At 59.7% G+C, this 18,099-nt stretch overlaps 1 protein-coding gene across 5 annotated transcripts in view; it reads left to right on the forward strand.

Moving 5' to 3' along the window:
* MDFI (MyoD family inhibitor) overlaps positions 1-17,727 on the forward strand; it is a 37,042-nt gene extending 19,315 nt beyond the window's left edge. Inside the window, exons 1-5 of one of the 5 annotated variants that reach the window (XM_070584607.1) lie at positions 1,792-2,764; positions 3,697-3,783; positions 10,872-11,054; positions 13,982-14,206; positions 16,846-17,727. In XM_070584607.1, coding sequence (XP_070440708.1) covers positions 2,680-2,764; positions 3,697-3,783; positions 10,872-11,054; positions 13,982-14,206; positions 16,846-17,102 — 837 coding nt within the window. In that variant the 5' untranslated portion in view covers positions 1,792-2,679 and the 3' untranslated portion in view covers positions 17,103-17,727. Of the gene's footprint in view, positions 1-1,791; positions 2,765-3,321; positions 3,561-3,696; positions 3,784-10,871; positions 11,055-13,981; positions 14,207-16,845 lie in introns of those variants that run through there. The other 4 variants (XM_070584608.1, XM_070584609.1, XM_070584610.1 and 1 more) reach the window with 4 other exon arrangements.
* The last annotated feature ends 372 nt before the right edge of the window (positions 17,728-18,099 follow it).

Here is an 18,099-nt window from a genome sequence, read left to right on the forward strand (position 1 = left end):
AGGCTTCTGGGGGTGGGGAGTGAGAATGAACCCCAGAAGGGAGGGGGGAGGAAGGAGCACTCGGTTGGGAGTCTGGAGACCCAGGATTTAGTAAGACTTTGCACCAACTCATTGCATGACTTGCACCAGCCCCTTCCCCTCTCTGGCCTCTTGTTTTCCAGGCTGGAAATAGTTACTGAGCGCTCTGTGGAGACACAATTCTAGGGAAAACACTAGCAGACAAGGCAGAGTCCCCCCTCTCCTGGAGCTTTCATTCCACCAATAAACAAGCAAATATGTAGTAGGAAAAGTAGTGAAAAGGTCTATGAAGAACAATAAGCTGACGTGAGGGGACAGAGAGCGAGGGGTCCGGGATGGCCTCTGTGAGAAGCTGACATAAGCAGAGGACATGAGGAAGGGGGCCGTGTGAATATCAAGGGGAAGCACATTCCAGGCAGAGTGAAGAGCAGGTGCAAAGGCCCTGAGGCAAGCACATGAGGCAAGTTGGAAAAACAAACTCAGGAAGCAGCAAGGCTGGAAGGAAATGAGGGAGGGGAGACAAAGGCCAAGGCAGGTAGTGCCCAGCTAATGGAACCTGAAGGCCATTGTAAGGACTTTGCATCTTACTCTGAACTGAACAGTGAGCCTCAGGAAAGCTAGGCCTGGGCCTGGGTACAGAGCTCACCTGGTGTTTGGGGTCGGGGGGAGGCACAAACATGCATGTGTGTGAGGGTATCTTCGACCTCCATTCATTTACCCTGGGGTCCTAGCTAGGTCCTTCAGGAAGAGACAGTAACAGGCCAGGGACCAGGGTGAGGTGTGTAAGGCCTAGAGTGAGTGAGGCACTTGGCTCAGGTGCAAAACTTAAGAGGACATCAAAAAACTCAATAATTAAGATAAACAATATTTTCCTAAAATATATCTAAAAATCAAAATTAATGCAAAAAATCATGATGAACAAAATGCCAATATTTCAAATAAAGACAGGATCTAACCCTGAACTTGCACCATTGTATGTCACTCACTTCACCCTAATCCTGGCCCTGGTTCCAATAAAACTTTATTTATAAAAATAGCAGCTGGCTGGCAGAGCTGTAATTTGCTGATTTGGTTTTTGAAAATATTTGATTAAAACATTATTTATCTTGGTACCCTCCTAAATTTTGCACCCTAGGCGAGAGCCTCACATTAACCCTTGTCCTGGCCCTGGATAACAATGAAATGATTGGGTTCCACACTGAGGGCCCCAATGTTCATCCCTCCTGAGGCTCAGAGAGGTGGAGGGACTTCCCCAAGGAAACAGTGTGGATGGTGGAGCTGGGCTCTGAACCGGTGTCCCATGCCCAGACCTACAGCCTGGCCGTCACACCCTGCTATGCTCTGTCTGGGAATATTGATTTGAATGAGCATTGATTTTTTTAACTTTTTATTCAAGTATAATAGTCATACAAAAAAGCACATATACCTAAAATGTTCAGCTCGCTGAATTTTCACAAACTGAGCACACCTGTATAACGAATATGTGAGATTAAATTTAAAGTATCTTTTACATTTCAGAAAAACCAGACATATTAGCACCGGGCCAGATTCAGAGGACTTTTGAGCTCAAGCAAGCAACGCGGACAGGAAGGCTGGGGTACAGGCCCCACCCCGAGTTTAGGGACCCTGGATAATGATTGAGAAGCAGGGGGGTGTTGGTGCAACACTAGAGGCTGTGGTTGGGGAGGTGGACCTACACGCAGGAAAGGACAGAGAGAGAAGGTGGGGGCTGCCCCGGGGACAATGTCCAGCCCCCTTTCTGCCCCACTCCCCACCCCACCCTTGGCGGAGGGTGAGGCCTAACCCGCGGGCCCAGGTAAGCCGGTAAGAATGCAGCAGTCGCCGAGCCCCAGTGCGGGCGCGTCCGGGTGACTCAGCCCTTGCCAGGAAGGGGGAGTCCACCCCGCTCTCCGGAGCGCCCAGACAGCAGCCTGATCCGGGCTGGCTCCTGGGGTGCCGGCCGGGCCCCCGCAGCAGGCAGCCCTGCCCAGGGAGCGGGACCCCCTCCTCCTAGCCCGGGGCCCCCTCTTCCAACCACAGCCGCCTGGGCTCATCTCGGGGACGACGCCGCCGGTGGCGAGAGCGCAGCGGGCGCAGTGGGGGCCACAGCGGTCCCGGCTGCGACGGCGCCGCTAGGACCTTTGAGCGCTGTAAGTAGCGACTGCGAAGACTGGAAGGAACCAAGGAGAAGCCCCAAGTCCCTCACTCGGCCCCCCGCATCCCAGCCCCCGATTCAAGCCCGGGCTGGAACGCGGGACGAGGAGAACTGACCTGGCGCCGCCGCCTCCCTAATTGCTCACTGGCCCTCGTGGTGGGGAGCCCGGACTCGGCTCCCAGGCGGCCAGGGCCAAGTGTAGCCGAGACGCTGTCACCCCAGCGGGTGACTCCACCTGAGGATCGTCCCATCGGCCCGCCCAGCCCCACGCGGCCGGCCGCAGGCTCCATGCCCTCCCCCATTCTTGGGGGCCTGGTCCCCGGGTCACGCTGAGGGTCCTTGAACCCCCTCGGACTGCCTGGCGGCGGCTCCTTCCCACCCCCACGGCCCTGAGGAGGGACCCAGCGCACAATTCCAGATGTGCCGCCAGGCTGTCCCCGCCTGGAGGGGCCCCTTCTCTCCCCTTTCCCCGCGCACCCGCGACGTGGAAGGCCTCGGATTCCAGGATGCAGCCAAAAGAAGGGCTGAGCTCGGAGAACCTCTCTTTGCCTCCAAAGTTGGTTTTCGGACACGAATTCCCACGCACAGCTGGTAGGGGTTGGGGGCATTAGGGATGCGCAGAGCTACCACAGGACGCAGGAGGCTAGCTCGTCACTAACCGGATTTCCCCGGAGGGACAACTTCTGGCGGGGCGGGCGCCAGGATCCAGCCGAGACCGAGGGGCTGGGCGAAGGGGGCCAGAGGAACTCGACCACTCCCATCTTTGGGACAACGAGATTTGGGGGCTACAGTTATTCAGACAATTGGCTCGAGGTGGTTGTGGTCACAGTGGCTTCTCTCTCTCGTTTCCTGATTTTCCTCAAACTTCGGCAGAGTTTAGGACAGGCGAGGGAGAAAGCGCAGCCCCTCGGGGCGCTGGGCCTGGGGGGCGGAGATGTGGGGAGCCGGGGCCCAGCGCGGCGAGCGCGGAGGAAGCGCGCCGAGCCGGCTTCCTGTGGGGGCTTCGGCCGCGGCGCCCCGCGGACAGACGTGTCCGGCCCAGGCAGCGCCCAGCCGGGCGGGGGGAAGGGACGTGGTGGGGGGACGACCGGCCGGGCGAGGAGGGGGCGGGGAGAGGGTGGGCCAGGGACGAGGGGAGGGGAGAGGCGAGCAGGGGAGGAGCGAGGGGGCTGGAGCGAAAGAAGGAGGAAGGAAGGGGGCGAGCGGCGCGCGCTGGCGCCGAAATGGGAGAAAGGAGCGAGTGAGCGGGGCGGGGGCGCGGGGCGCGGGGCGCGGGGCGGGCAGCGAGGAGCCGAGCGACCCCGGCTGGGGGTGCCTGCAGCCGGCGCGCATGGCAGGCCCCGCGCGGTGACCGGGCGGGCGGGAGAGCAGCGCGCAGCCCGCAAGAGTAAGTTAGTCCGGGGCCCTGCCGCGCTGGAAAGGGGGCAGGCGCGCGGCTGCGGCTGGGTCCCCCCCTGCCAGTCCCCCTTCCCCGCACGCGCGGGGGAAGGCCGGCCCCGCCCGCTGAGCCCTGTTTTCCACAGGTCCCGAGCCGATGTCCCAGGTGAGTGGCCAGCCCTCCCCTCACTGCGACGCGCCCCATGGAGCCCCGAGCGCAGCCCCGGGCCCAGGTAGGACCGGGGATGGAGAGCGAGTCTGGACGGGAGCTGGGTAGGCGGCTCGCGGGGTGGGTGGAGGTGGGAGGCGGGGGGGTGTTAATTCTCCCCCCTCCTCCCTGAGACGTGGAGAGACGGTTCGGGGAGCTCGGGTGGAGACGGGGACGAGGAATTTGGGTATCGGGGCCCGGGTCCAAGGGGGGCGGAGGGCTGGGGGCAGGGCCCGAATGGAGGCGGCTGCCGCGCCAAGTTGGCTCCGACTCCCCCCACTCCCAACACCAGACACACACACACCGCAGTGTCTGTCTGTCCGTCTGGGATGTGCGTCCCGACCATTTCTGCCCAGTGTGTAAATATTTATGGGGGCCTCAGGCGTGGGTGGGGGTGTCTGAGTCCTTCTCTCCTTCCCCTCCTCCAACCCAACCAGAGCTGAGCGATTCCCAAAACTTTTGTCGGCCGTGAGCGGCCACAGGACCCGGCCCCTCCCCTCCTTGCCATCTCGTCTTTCTCGCCTTCCTCCCCACCCGGGCTAGGCCTGGCTCTTACACAAACGCACACTCACACACACACTCACTCCAACTCTGTGCCCACAACCGGAGTGAAATGCTCCTTCCCCAACTCGCAGTGTCCGTATGGTCCCTGTCCCTGGGATTCCCACAGGAGCATCCCAACCCCGGGAGGGTGTGTGACTCCCTGAGGGCGCTGGGGTGGGAGCTCTGTGAGCTGCGGCCCTTGCTTCTCCTCATGGCGCCATGTAGGCCAGGCTCACAGTGGAACCTGGGGTCGGGGATAAGTCTGGACCACGTGGGATTTGCACGGGGACAGGCAGCGGGGTGAAGGGTGCAGGCCCACATCTCAGGACTTAAGTGGCAGCTCCTGGCTAGGCTAGCTCTTTCGCCTTTCTCTGACCCACCCCCTTCTCCCTTTCCCCCTCTTCGAGTCTGAATCATGAAGGTCTGGTCCTGGACCTCTGACACTAACTCCCTGCCCTGCCTTGGACAAGTTCCTGCCCCTCTCTGGCCTCAGTCTCCACATCCGCCCATCAGGGCTTGTCTGCCTGTTCCGAGGGGCCTGTCTCAGCTCCCAGGGTCTGCCTGGTGTGGACACTGGGGCTCTGGACGCCCAGGGCTGTGGAGGTTGGAGGGGGTCCCTAAACCCAAATGAGGACAAGTGGGACATGTCTGGCCAGGGGCCAGCACATAAATGAGACTGATGTGTCTGCTGCACGTCCCTGTTAACCCTCGGATTCCCTCCTGTCTGCGGGGGCCCCTGGAGCGGGGACTGGGGGAGAATCAGTGCCTCCAAGCGCTGGCTCCTTCAGCCTGCAGGGAGAGCTCGAGGCAGGGGGCGGGGAAGCCTCTTGCTCTGTGTCTGGGAACCCTCTCTCTCCCTCTCCACCTCTCACCCCTCCTCTCCTTCATCCTCCCACTCTCCCCTGCTTTCTTCCCCCACTTATCTATTTTCTCTGCTCTCTTCTCCACTGCCTTCTTCCAAGATCCGCTCAGCCGTCTGACCCATTCTGAGCCCCAGCAGGGAGAGGAGGGGGCTAAAGGTGCTCAGGGCAGAAGACAAGGGCCAGCGTGGACCACTGGGAGGGTTAAGCCCTAGGCCGTAACTTGAGGCCCCCCCACAGCACCCCAGGGAGCCCCCTCCCCAGCCTGGGCTGGGCCAGACAATGTGGCTTTCATAACAGGAGAAGGCCCAGCTCTGCCGCCTTGGGAGAATGAGCCTGCTGCCCAGGAAGCCCAAACCGCAGGAGACCCAGCCAAAACCCCACAGACGCCTAACTCCCAGACCAGAATCCCCCACGCTCCTTGCTGAGCACTGACAGAACAGCAAGGCCATAGCGCTGCCCCCAGGGGCCCTGCTGGAAGGACGGCCAGGGATCGTCAGCCCCTCCCTCAGCCACCCAAGTTGCAGTCAGGGTGCAAGGGGCCTGAGGGCAGCTCTGGTTGGGGCAGGTGGCCAAGCCCCCACACCCTTGGCTCCCCCAGTGGCCTCCCCACCCACCCCTGAGAGCCCCAGAGTCTGGCTCCCTAACCCACAGCAGATTTCTGCCCAGCACTGGGGCGTCACACTCCTGCGCTTGGTTCTAAATTGAATTTCCTGGGGAATTGGAACCTTCAGACCTAAAATAAAACCAACCCAACCCAGCTAAACTGGCCAGCTCAGGCCTTCTCTGGTCCCCAGCCTGTGTCACACGTGTGCATCAAAGGAGTCCACAGCCTCAGTTTCTTGGGGTTTGGGGCCAGGTGCCACCCCTAATCCTTGCTGTCTCGTTCTCTATCCTTCCCCTGATCTGGGACATTCCAAACTCCAGAACTCAGTCCTCACCAACAGACATTTGCTGAGTGCCCACTGCGGGTGCAGAGGTGAATACTGACACTGCCCGAAGGGACTGAGCTGGGGAGGGCTGCAGGCCGGTTGAGGAGCCAGGACTTCACTACCAAGTTATAATCACCAACGGGAGGCACTGGGTGCTCGGTTCTCAGCAAGTGGGCCGCTCGGAGGAGGGCCTGTCGGCTGGAGGTCAGCGGGGGCTTTCTGGAGGAAGAGATGAAGCTCCAGCTGGGTCATGAAGGATTTGGGGAGTGGAAGAGGGGAGGGGTAGCACCATCTGGTCAAGAGGAATAATATAAGCATGGGTGGCTTGGTCAGCAGGCCCAGGGGTGGCCTGGGGCTGTGGAGAGGTCAGTTGCTTGAACCGCAGGATCCTTGTCCACCTTGAACACCAAGCCCAGGAGAGACTGGAGGATGGGGCTCCAGGTGCTACTCTGAGCAGATCAGGTCCTGGTCCTCTCCCTCTGAAGACGCTCAGAGCTCCGAGGGGGGAGCCCGGATCCACTGACCATAAAGACCATGGAAAGGGCTAGACTTGAGGGACCAGGCACTGGAGCTCCAGAACGAGGGTCCTGTGGGCACTTTCCAGGTTTGGAGGGAACCCATCCCACCTAGAAGAGGTCCCCGTTCTCCTTCTCGGTCCAGGAGCACCGCCCGCCTTGGAGGACGGCAGGCAGAGGGAGCCCCAGTTCCTTGCTGAGATTGCTGGTCTCTCAGCCTTCGCTCTGGGGCTGACAGATTTAAACATGACTTTCCCACTCCCTTCTGGGGCCTTTTCCAGAACCCGGGGCATTGACTAGAACCTTGTCCCGTCTTAGGGGTGAGAGTGTGTCCAGAAAGGGCTGTTCCTTTCTGTATTTCCCCCTTGTAGATGAAGACCTGTGAGAGGGGAGGTGCAGGCCCGAGGGCTTCTGCCCAGAGACGCCACCAGCATGGCTGGCCCCCTGTGCACATTAGAAAAAGGTGGCCCTCTGGTCAGATGGAGCCGGTATGCAGCTGGGTGAGCAGATGGCACCTCCGGGGAGTAAAGGGCCCCAACCAGGGACTCCAGCCCCACCCCTGCCCTCCTTGGCAGGCGCCTGTATACAGAACAAGAGTTGCACATCCGCACAATGGCCCTTGGCCTTTGCTGGCCACCCCCACATTTGGGTGGATGTGGCCCACCCCACATTTCTACCCTCTTGAACGTCCCTCGGGGAGTTTCTCCTCGGAGATGTTCTCCCTCTGTGGCTGGACAGCAGAGTCTCGTGGTCCCAAGAAGGAAAGCTGGGCTCTTTCAGTGTCTTGGTGATTGAGCACTGGGACTTCACCTCTGGCCTGGATTCTCTGCTCCTGTGTTCCCGGCGAGAGCCGCTTCTTGGCATCCGGGCCCTCTGGGCAGTATCTCATTCACAGATCGGGTCTTCCTGCCACTTCTTCTTCCGTCTCATTCTGCTTCCATGTCTCTGAGCACTTGGCACAGTTTCCTCCTCTGACCTCAGAGTTGCTCTCTCGGGTGTCTGCCAGATCCCCTCTGTTGCCCCTCCTGGCTCCAGGAGGTCTGTCCCTCTGTGTGTCCAGGTCGAGATGACTGGACTGGATTTTCGTTCCTCCCTGGTTTCCTCCCGAGGTCTGACGCTCACCCTCGAATGGCAGGTTTCCTGCAGGAGGGGTCTCCTTGGGACTCAGTCTGTGCTCTCTGTGATTTCCTGTTCCCACCAGATTCAAGGTCACCAGCCCTGGAGATGACTATTAGGAGAGACTACCCAGAGAGTGGTGACACTGGGGGAGGAAGACAGAGATGGGGACCAATCTCCCTATCCCCTCTTCCTCCCCTTCCTGCCTCTCCAACCCTGGGGGCCAGGAAAGCTGCCATCCTGGCTCCTTCTTCTACAGGACCCATGGTGTCACCCCAGGGCACCCCAGTGACCTCAGCAGAAAGCCTAGGAAGTGACCACAGGCCTGCCATGCACCAGCTATCGTTCTAGCATGGCTCTGGTGTCCCTTGTTCACTCTGCGGCTGTTCACCCTGGGGCCCTTGGTTCCTGTTGCTCATCTCGAAATGTCCTTTTCTTCTTTGCTGACTGATTACTCAAGACCCACTGTGGGCATTGCCTTCTCCTAGAAACCTCCTAGACACACACACCACCCCCTGGGATAAGTGCCCGTCTTCTGCATTTCCACAGTTCTTCAGGCTGCCCCCTGCAGGAACTCTTGCCCCTCAGTGTGTGTGACCGCCTTGCAATCCACTCCTGACAGAGAAGTCCTGAGGTGGTGACCTGGTCTTTCTCATTTTGGCCTACCCAGTGCTTGATATATTGTGAGGTGCATCATCGCTGCTGGATACGTGTTGAATCAAACAGCAGAGGGAGGCAGGGAAAGAGGGAGGGAGGAAGGAAGGGAGGGAGGAAGGACAGCGGGCAGGTAGGTGGCTGTGTGGATGGACGTGGTCGTGAATGGCCCCCCACAGGCCAGGGCTCTGCTGAGCCTTTCACTGACTCCTTGAAACTCTGAGGGATAAGCGTTAGGACCCCCCCCCCCCCTTTACACACAAGGTAACCCAAGACCCGCTAACTTGCCCCAGCTGTTAACTGGTAAGATCCAGGGCTGGGGTCTTCAGCATCTTCCCAGGCCTTTTTCATTACACCACGTGGGAGAGTCTGCACTCCCGATTCAGGGCCCTGGCAAGATGCCTCTGGGGCCAGAGGCTAGAGCTTAGCAGGCCCCCTTCCTGGGAGTGAGGACCCCAGCCCTGAGCCTCCCTCTTTGTGCCAATTTGGCCTTCGCCCTCAAGAGTTGTGTCTGAGCTGCTGCAGACCAGCTCAGGGCTAGGAGGAGCAGCGTGGCTCCTCCTTGGGAGTCATCTCCACTCGCCTGCTTCCTCCTCGCCCAACCCTGTGATCTTCCCAAAGCCTTGACCCTTCTCATTAACCCAGTTGGTGAGGGGGCTCTCAACAGGGGGCCCAAAGAGCGGATGGGACTGGAGGGCCCTGCCCCCTGCCTCCCTGGAGCAGCAGCAGGCACCATGAGGGGTCCCCAACACAGGATTCTGGGGCCCTCAGGAGTTGCAGGAGCCCCAGCCCCTCCCTCCTCCCTGCCCCAGCTCCTGTCTCCAGGCAGGGCCTGAGGTCTCCCTGGGCAGGCGTGAGCACGCCAGCTCGGCCTGTGCTCTCTGTGCTACCCACTTGGGTCCTCGGGCGCCTCCATTCCCCTAGCCACGGGAGACCAGGGTCTTTGGAACAAGGACTGCTCAGGGGTCTTTGAGGATCAGAGGCCACAGAGGGATGCTCAGGATCCAGGGAGGCAGCCGAGCCCCTGGATGGTCCCTCCCCTCAGGATGTTCCCATCCCCCAGACCTGCATGGTCAGCCTTCCTTTATCCCTCTAATTATCTCCCTCCTCTTTTCTCCCGCTGTCGCTGTCGTTTGGAGATAGCTCAGAGAAGGACCATATGTTCTCTGAGATTGATTCCGCTTCTCTTTCCAGGACTCGTCTGTGTCTCTATCTCTCTGCCGCCCTGGGTGTGTCTCTCCCAGTCTCTCTGTGTAGTGTCCATGTGTGGGTGTGGATCCTTTTCTCTCTGGGTTCCACCGCCCTTTCTTTTCATCTTTCTGTCTCCCTGTGTCTCTCTCCTCTCCCTATGAGTCTCTCATTTCTTCCTCTCCCCTGCTCCCAACATGGCGTGGGGGGAGGCAAGGAGGCCACCTTCTTGAGGCCCCTGTCATTCCAATGGCACAACCTGGGGTCTGATTAGATGCTCAGGCAGCACCCTGTAATTGACTGGCCCGGCCCCTGGCCCTGGGGCCCCTGCTTCACCCTCTCTGCCCCCTGCTCACTCTCAGGCCTTCCCACCCCTGGTGACTGAGGGGCGGGAGCTTGGGCTCCTTTCTGCCTCCCTCCTCCATGTCCCACCTCCGTAATAGTCTCCCCTGGCCCGGGGGCCCTAGTGCAGCCACTCAGGAGCTGTGGGTTTGAAGGTGGCTCCATTTCTGTTTCCGCCCACCCTGCACACAGGGGCTGAGCCAGTCACTGTAATTACATGTGGCTGCGGTCCACCTCAGTCCGCCTCGTCCCAGCCCTCATGGGCCATGTCCCTGTCTCTCTTCCTGCCTGTAGGCCCTCTGCCTCAGGCCTGATCTCTCTCCTCACCCCCGGGGTTCTCTGACTCTTTCTCTCACTGTCATCCTCTCTCTCACCCCATTTCTTACTGTCCATCTCCCCCTCACTCTGTCTGTCTCACGCTCCCTTCTCCATCGCCTCTGTCTCTGACCCTGTCTTTGTCTTCCTCCCCATCGCTGAGTCTCCCTCCCGTCTGGCTGTCCCGTCCCAGCTGTCCATCACAGGGTTTCTGAGGCTCTCTCTTCCCGCCCCATCTCCCGCGTTCTCATGCGCTATCTCTTGGTTTCTACCTTTCACTGTCCCTTTGATTCTTTCTCTCTCCCTGTCACTTTTGATGCCTGTCCCTAATCTCTCCATCACGACTGGCTGTCTGTTCTCTCCGGCTGTGTGTTTCTGCCTCCTCTCCCCACTCCATCTCTACCACGTGTCTCTAGCCCCCTCCTGGATACCACACACACATGTGCACACGCACACACTCACATCCTTGCTCACTCACGGGTTGTGGTTTGGGAGCTTTCTATTTTGGAGTCTGGGGCTGTTGCCACATAGGATAAGGGCTGGGTGACTGGTACAGAGAGAGAGAGAATGAAGGCTCACGGCATTCTGGGCTTCAGGGAGGTGACCAGGGCAGGGAAAATATACCTCAGTTGTCTGCTTTTTCCCCAGCCCAGACCCCATCCCTCCCACCTGGGCTGGAGGTAGTAACAGGATCCACTCACCCTGCGGAGGCAGCGCTAGAGGAGGGCTCCCTGGAGGAGGCGGCACCCCTCATGCCCCAAGGCAATGGCCCCGGGGCCCCCCAGGCCCTGGACAGCACTGACCTCGATGTCCCCACAGAAGCTGTGACACGTGAGTCCTGAGGGGCCGGGGTATGGGGGTGGCAACATGTAGGGGTTGCACGCGGGAATCCAATCCAGATGGGCTGGCAAAAATGCAGTGAGTGCCCATGTAAGCCCAGCCCTGGGCCACGGCCTTGAGATGTCGGTAATGGAAAGGCATGTGACACTGTCACCGTCCTTTCTGTCTAGGAAGAAGACCTCCACGTACAAAATGGTTAGTACAAAATGAGTGTGGACAGGCTCCAGGCAATATTGTTCAGGACCAGAGGGTGTGTGTTTGTGTGGAAGGAGGTGCCTCTCACCTCAGAAAGAAGCTGGGGGGCCGTGCAGGGAGCGAGAGCCCAGCCAGCCCCATCTTTCAGGGCATCAAGGACTATAAGGAAGGAGAGACGCCCCCAGTTGCTCTGGGCAGAAAGGACCAAACTTCAGCTCTGTTCCCAGGCTTGGCTCGACCTCTGAGGAGGTCCTGGGAGGGAGAGCATTCACCCTCACCCTCAAGAGCAGGAGAAGGGGCCGCCAGAATCGGGTTGTAATTACTAATAAGATGCGCAAAATCTCTAGCCACGTTTGCACTCTCCAACTTTCTTTCCCTGAATGATCTCACGTGCTCTCCAAGTCACCCTGGGGTGACACAGCGGGAGGGTCATGGCCAAGCCCACTCTGCAGACAAGGATACTGAGGTGCAGAGAACACTCACCCTGGACACAAGCTGAGGAACTCAGGGCCCCCGGCCCAGCGCTGTCTCCTGTGCCTGCCCAGCTGGCCCGGCCTGGGGAGCCGCCTCAGCTGGGACATCTGGGGCTACGCTGGACTCCCTGGAAGGCTGGGTTACTAAATCCCGCTAGCGCGCTGCCCTCAGCCTCCTCCAGACACACCCACCGGCAGCACTGAGAGAAAGAGGTCAGCGCCGTGGCCACAGAGGAGGGGGCCTGCATGGGAGCTGGACAGACACTCCTGTGTCTATGGGCCTGAGTGTTTGCTCTGTGACTCAGCCCCCACGGCCATGGCCACAGGCAGGCTCTGTCTGCCCAAACCTCCCAGGGCCCTCGGCTCACCACACACGCCCGCCCTGTGCCCGTGTTTAGGCAGCAGGGCAGGGGGCACTGAAGCTGGCCAAAGACCCAGCCCGGTCACCCCCCATGCAGCAAAGAGGTAGGAGCAGAATGATTCAGGCCTGACCACTTCCCATGGCCTTACCCCTGTTTACCCAGAGGCAGGCACCAGCTGGACCTCAGGGCCGAAGGCTCCCAGCGCGGAGCCTCTCCCATCCTCTCCCTGACTCCCCACCTTGTCCTTGCCTCCTTTCTCCCCATCATCATCCCCCCCCCCACCTCCACTTCCTAGCTGGGGAAACAGTCGTTTTATCCTCCCTGGACCTCAGTGTTTTCATCTGGAAATGGGGCCAATCAGAGTGGATCTATCATGATATTTAAAGTCACTATCCATAAAGCTCTTAGCACTGTGTCTGGCAGCTAGTAACAACTCAAAATGTGTATGCTGCTAGTTAAGAGAGTAGTGACTGTTGTGACAGTAGCAGCTCATTGCCCAGTCCCCTGTCTCCCAACCTCTGCCCCTCCCTGGCCGCTCTGCCCTCTGAGCCCTTGCATTCAGCCTCCAGCCTGGTTCTGTCTCTGACACATACTGGCTGTGTGACCCTGGACAAGTTACTGTACTTCTCTTGGTCTCAGTTTCCTCATCTGTAAGAGGAGGATGCTGCCCTGTAGAGATACTGAGAGGATTCAGTGAGAGAATAATTAGCTTGTCAAGCGCTTAGAACAGTGGCTGACGCAGTCAGTGTGCAGTGATGTGACCATTGCTAGAAGGCCCATCCCCCTGAGTCAAGGAAAGCACGGAGGCCACCCTCCCCTCTCCTCAGCCTCCAGGGCACCCCAGACGTCTCCTCCCACCACAGTTCAAACACAGAGGCCTGGCCTGGACGGGGTTGAGGATCCAGACCCTGATGCCTAAGCAATGGAAGTGTCCCACGTTCGCACACTGACAGAGGTCCTCAGGCCAGAGGGTCCTGCCCAGGAGTCAGGGGCCGTGAGCTGAGGGGTTCCAGGCTCCTGGTGACCCCTTCTCGGTCCCCTCCCTGACACACACACACCTGCCCTCGTCTCTTAAGAACAGAACCGTGCCATCCAGGTGAGCACACCTGAGTGAGGGGAGGAGCGGAACTGGGTGTTTTGGGGAGATCGCCAGGGCCAGCCTCCCTGCACCCCACTGATAAGGCCGAATCTGGTCCCTCAGCCTGGGATGGGCACATGGGGGTTCCTGGCCTTGGGGGTCTCCCCACTGGCCTCCCTCTTCCCTTCTCTCCCTCCTCACCCAGACCTAAGGGCCCCTCAGCAAACTGCTTCTGCCAGCCGCCCCACAGAGGCAGGACGGGGCGGGGAGCAGAGGCAGAAGGAGCAGGAGATAGAGGGGCTCCTGTGAGGAGCCCCTGGATTCCAGGGCCAGGGCGTTCATCTGCAAACAGATGTTTCCAATAAATCACCCAGCACACCAAGGGCAAAAACAGCTGGGGGCTTGGCAGGGGCCGAGGCGGAGGTTAACCGCTTCACTGCTATCTTCCCACCCCAGCTGAACCATCCCTGCCCTCCATCCCCCACCACACTGCCCTCGCCCAACTCCCGGGACCCCAGGGGTCAGAGAATAGATTTCTTCTGGGGTAAGAAGGTGGAGTCCAGGGCTCTGAGCCCTCTCCCTGCCCCTCTGGGAGTCAGGAGACAGGCTCATCTCTGCTGCTATTTCATGGTGTGCCCCTGGGCAAGTCAGTTCTGCTCTCTGAGCCTCAGTTTCCCCACCTGCAGAATATAAGTCCGGCTACGTGACCTGTGGTGTATCTAGGAATGAAGCAGGCAGGGTTAGAGCAGAGCTCTGGAGGCTGTGCGGCCCCACACTTTCCTCCATCCCTCTTTCTCGTCATCTCTCTAGGCCAGCCTCAGGGGAACCCCTTGGGCTGCACCCCACTAGTGGCGAATGGCTCTGGCCATTCCTCGGAGCTGGGCGGCGCCAGGCAGGCGGGGAATGGTGCCCTGGGTGGCCCCAAGACCCACCGGAAGTTGCAGACACACCCATCTCTCGCCAGCCAGGGCAGCAAGAAGAGCAAAGCCAGCACCAAGTCAGCTGCCTCCCAGATCCCTCTCCAGGCGCAGGAAGGTGAGCCCTGCGCCGCCGCCCCCCCCCCCCCCCCCCCCCGCTCCCTGGAGAGGCCTCCAAACCCAAGGTGCGAGGCAGGGGCCGCAGCATCTTTGTCAGGCGGCTGGGGAGGAGTGGAATCTCAACCCCACGCCAAGCCCACCAGGCCTGAACCTCTGGGTGGGGCCCAGGAGTCTGGGTTTTAACAAGCCCTCCAGGGAGTCTGGTGCAAGACTGTCAAATCGGAGAACCTTGCAAAGGACACCTGTTGGGTAAAGTGAGGCATATCTCAAGGCCAACGCCTTCCCCTCCCTGCTCTCCCAGAGCTGCTGTAACAAGGAATGGAGCCATCTGGGCTGAACCAGCTTAAACCCCCCATGTCTGGACACAGAAATTTTCCTCAAGGACTGGAGCGTCTGTTCAGTGAGAAGAGAGCACCTAGCAGAATGAAATTATGCACCATCAGATGCTTCATTGGAGGTGGGGCGGGGGCTGCCAGGGGCAGTGGGAGAACAGAGGACCTGGATACACCAGCTACTGTTCCTCCAGCACAAAGGAGGTCCTTGCCAGGGCCACCCTGGACAGCCAGGTCCAGCTGCCCCACTGGCATGAGTGACAGCTGCCTGTAACTCAGTGGTGCTTGACCTGCACCCCACAATTTTTAAGCAATTCCTGTCCATGTTGGGGGACTCTAGCTGGTCCTCTGCAAACAGGATTCAGTGTACGTGTTTGCACATAATGTGTTCATAAATCTTGCCACCCATAGAGAGGCTTCTGCCCAACAGTCTCACTTACGAAGCGGGTGTTCATTCACTTAAAGTGTCTGGGGCATCTGCTCTGAGCCAGGCCCTGGGCTGTGTGCTGGGTACCCAGTCCATGGCCTCATGAGAGAGGCACAAACAGCTCGTCAAGATATGGTGAGATTTTAAATATGGTGATAAAGCCACAGGCAGGGGATTATGCACACACAGGGGGACACCCACACCAGCCCAGAAACCTGGGGAGGGGAGTCAGGAGGGCTCTGGAGGTGCCTAAGCAAGCCTTAAAGGACAAGTAGGAGGGTGTAGCCAGGGGGGCATTAGCACAGGGGTGAGAAATGGCTGGTGTGGGTAGATTGTGAAGTTCAAGGTGAAGAATGGTGGGAAGTGAGGCTCCAGGCAGGCAGGGGCTCCCTGCCTTGTAAACCTTGCCGTGGGCCTAGCCTTCATCTGGGGGCAATAGGGAGCCAAGGAAGGGTTTTTAACAAGCCACTGACCTCATCAGATTTGCGCTTGAAAAGAACTCTCTTATCCAGGTTGCAGATAGACTGTAGGGGTTCCAGCTGTACCAGACCCCAGTCCCTCCACACAGGAAGAGGGTGGGGGAGTCAGGCCCTCCATGGTGGTGTGAGTCTCCCACAGGACCAGCAGCCATGTGCCAGGGGCCCCCCTGGTCAGGGGAACTCCACACTCTTCCCCATGGCCTGACCCCTGGGAGGGGTGACAGCTCAGCATCCTGGCAGCCGCCTGAGCGGTTCAGAGCACGGGCTCCAGAGCCAGGCCACCTGGGGTCCCAGCTCCACTTAGCAGCTGGGAGCCCATGGCCAGGCTCCTGTGTCAACTCATTTACCATTTATTTACTCAGCGCCTACGATGTGCCAGGCACTGTTCTGCAGACTTGTACTATATCAGTGACCAAAACAGACAGAGATGCCTGCCCTTGGGGAGCTTCCATCTTAGTAGGAGGAGAAAGCAGTGGAGTCGGTGGAAGGTGATCAGTCCTCCAAGAAATGGCAGAGCAGACCAGGGCAAGTGGTGGGGGGGAGCTGGGGGTGGGGCAGGCAGGGTGCAGTATTATAGAGCATGCTCGTGGAAGGACAGACTCACGAGAGGGGACGTCTGGGCAAAGAAGGAGGAAAGGGAGGGAGCCCAGCGTGCATCTGGGACAAGAGCCTTCCGGGCAGGGCAGCAGTGCCCGCAGGACCGGGAGACCAGTGTGGCCACAGCAGAGTGATCCGGGGGTCAGTGGGAGAGGGGACCAGATCACGTGGGGCCGTGGGGGCCACTGTGAGCACTTTGGCTCCTACTCCCAGTGAGGCAGAGGCCATTGGAGGGTTCTGAGCACAGCAGGGGTGGAATGTGACTAAAGCTCTTCCAAGAATCCCTCTGAACACGTGGGGAATAGACACGGGGAGGCCGTTGCCGTGGCCCCAGCGAGAGAGGAGCAGAGTGGTAGGATTCTGGACATGTTCTGCAGGGACTTCTCTGGGCCTAGATTTCTTCATCTGTGGAGTGGGGCTGATCGTAGCGCCACGTCATGGAGTTGTTGGAGGTTTAAATGAGTTTAATTCATGCCCAGCACCCAGAGCAGTGCCTAGAACATGTCATCGCTCCATGTGTTTGTTAGATAAATGGTGGAGGGTGGTTACGAGCAGGGACTCGGGATCAAGACGGCCTGGGCTCGAACCTCCGCTCTGCAGCATAGGAGGTAGGCGTGTGCCACTCTGTGCCTCTGACGGCCGTCACCTATAAGGCGGGGCTCCTCGCAGTCCGCACTTGGTGGAGCTGCCCAGGGTTGCATGAGCTTAATTCCTGCCGAGCACCGAGCTCTCGGTGGACACCGTCCCCGCCGGGCTAGGTCCCCTGCCGCCGGCTGTCTCACCTGTCTCTCTCCACCCGCAGACTGCTGCGTCCACTGCATCCTGTCCTGCCTCTTCTGCGAGTTCCTGACGCTGTGCAACATTGTCCTGGACTGCGCCACGTGCGGCTCCTGCAGCTCCGAGGACTCGTGCCTCTGCTGCTGCTGCTGCGGCTCCGGCGAATGCGCCGACTGCGACCTGCCCTGCGACCTGGACTGCGGCATCCTGGACGCCTGCTGCGAGTCGGCCGACTGCCTGGAGATCTGCATGGAGTGCTGTGGGCTCTGCTTCTCCTCCTGACCCGCGGATTCCGGCAGGGGCTCCCCAGGGGGGCTGTGGCACAGAGCTTGATCGCCCGTCCCCCTGGTCCTCTCCCACCCTCCCAGGGCCCTCTCAGAACCCCAGCCCGTGAGAAGGGGGCGCTCGGAGGCCACCTCCATCCCGGGAGCTGAGCCCACTGCAGAGAGCCAGTCCTCCTCCCTGGTTACCAGGGACAGATGGCACCAAGGACCTGGGGGCAGTGGCTGGGGTGGGGGCTGCTCCTGGGCCAGCTGCCAGGGCTGCAGAACACTGTGAAAGTTGGGGTGGGGGCGCAGGAACATGGGGGAGGCAGGGACGCCGGAGCTGTGTGCTTCTCTACCTCTCACTGCTCCTGGCGCCCGCCTCCCCTGACCCCGAGGCTTAGAGGACAGCAAAATGTGAAAAGAGACCCCCACCCTACCCTCAGTCAAGCCCCTCCCTGTCTCCTTTCCTGAGCTCTTTTGGGGGCCTGACCCATACAGTGACCCCAGAGGGTGCTGGGCTTAGGCCTGGGGCAGGGCACGAGGGGGAACAGTATGGAAAAGACTGGAAGGGGAGAGGGGGGGCATGGAGGGAGGGTCTGTTCTATTTGTTGCTGTAAATAAAGATGTTTGTCCATCTCCGATTTCCTCAGGACTCATGAGTAATGTCCATGGACCACGACTCTCAAAAGCAAACTCCCCACAACGTCCTTACAAGGCACCGGAATGGATGAGGCTTCCCTGCCCTCTGGGGTCCCTTCCTTCCCGTTCCCCGCTAAGGGGTGGAAGGAAGAGGGGTCCCGACTCCCCACCATTATTTCCCTCTTCCCACCAAAGGGAAGGGGAAGCCCAGAGAGGGAAGAGTTAACCTTGGCATAGAATTAATTAACAACAGATGTGTTCAGGTTTTGATTAATTAATCTCCTGCTGACTCCAGCTTCTCCAAGCCCTTCCCGAGATGGCTCCCAGGCAGAGGGTGACGCCCATGCCTCTGTCGCTTGCAGAGCAGTGGTGGG

The sequence above is a fragment of the Equus przewalskii genome, chromosome 19 (genome assembly GCF_037783145.1).
Source record: "Equus przewalskii isolate Varuska chromosome 19, EquPr2, whole genome shotgun sequence".
NCBI classification, from domain to species: Eukaryota; Metazoa; Chordata; class Mammalia; order Perissodactyla; family Equidae; genus Equus; species Equus przewalskii.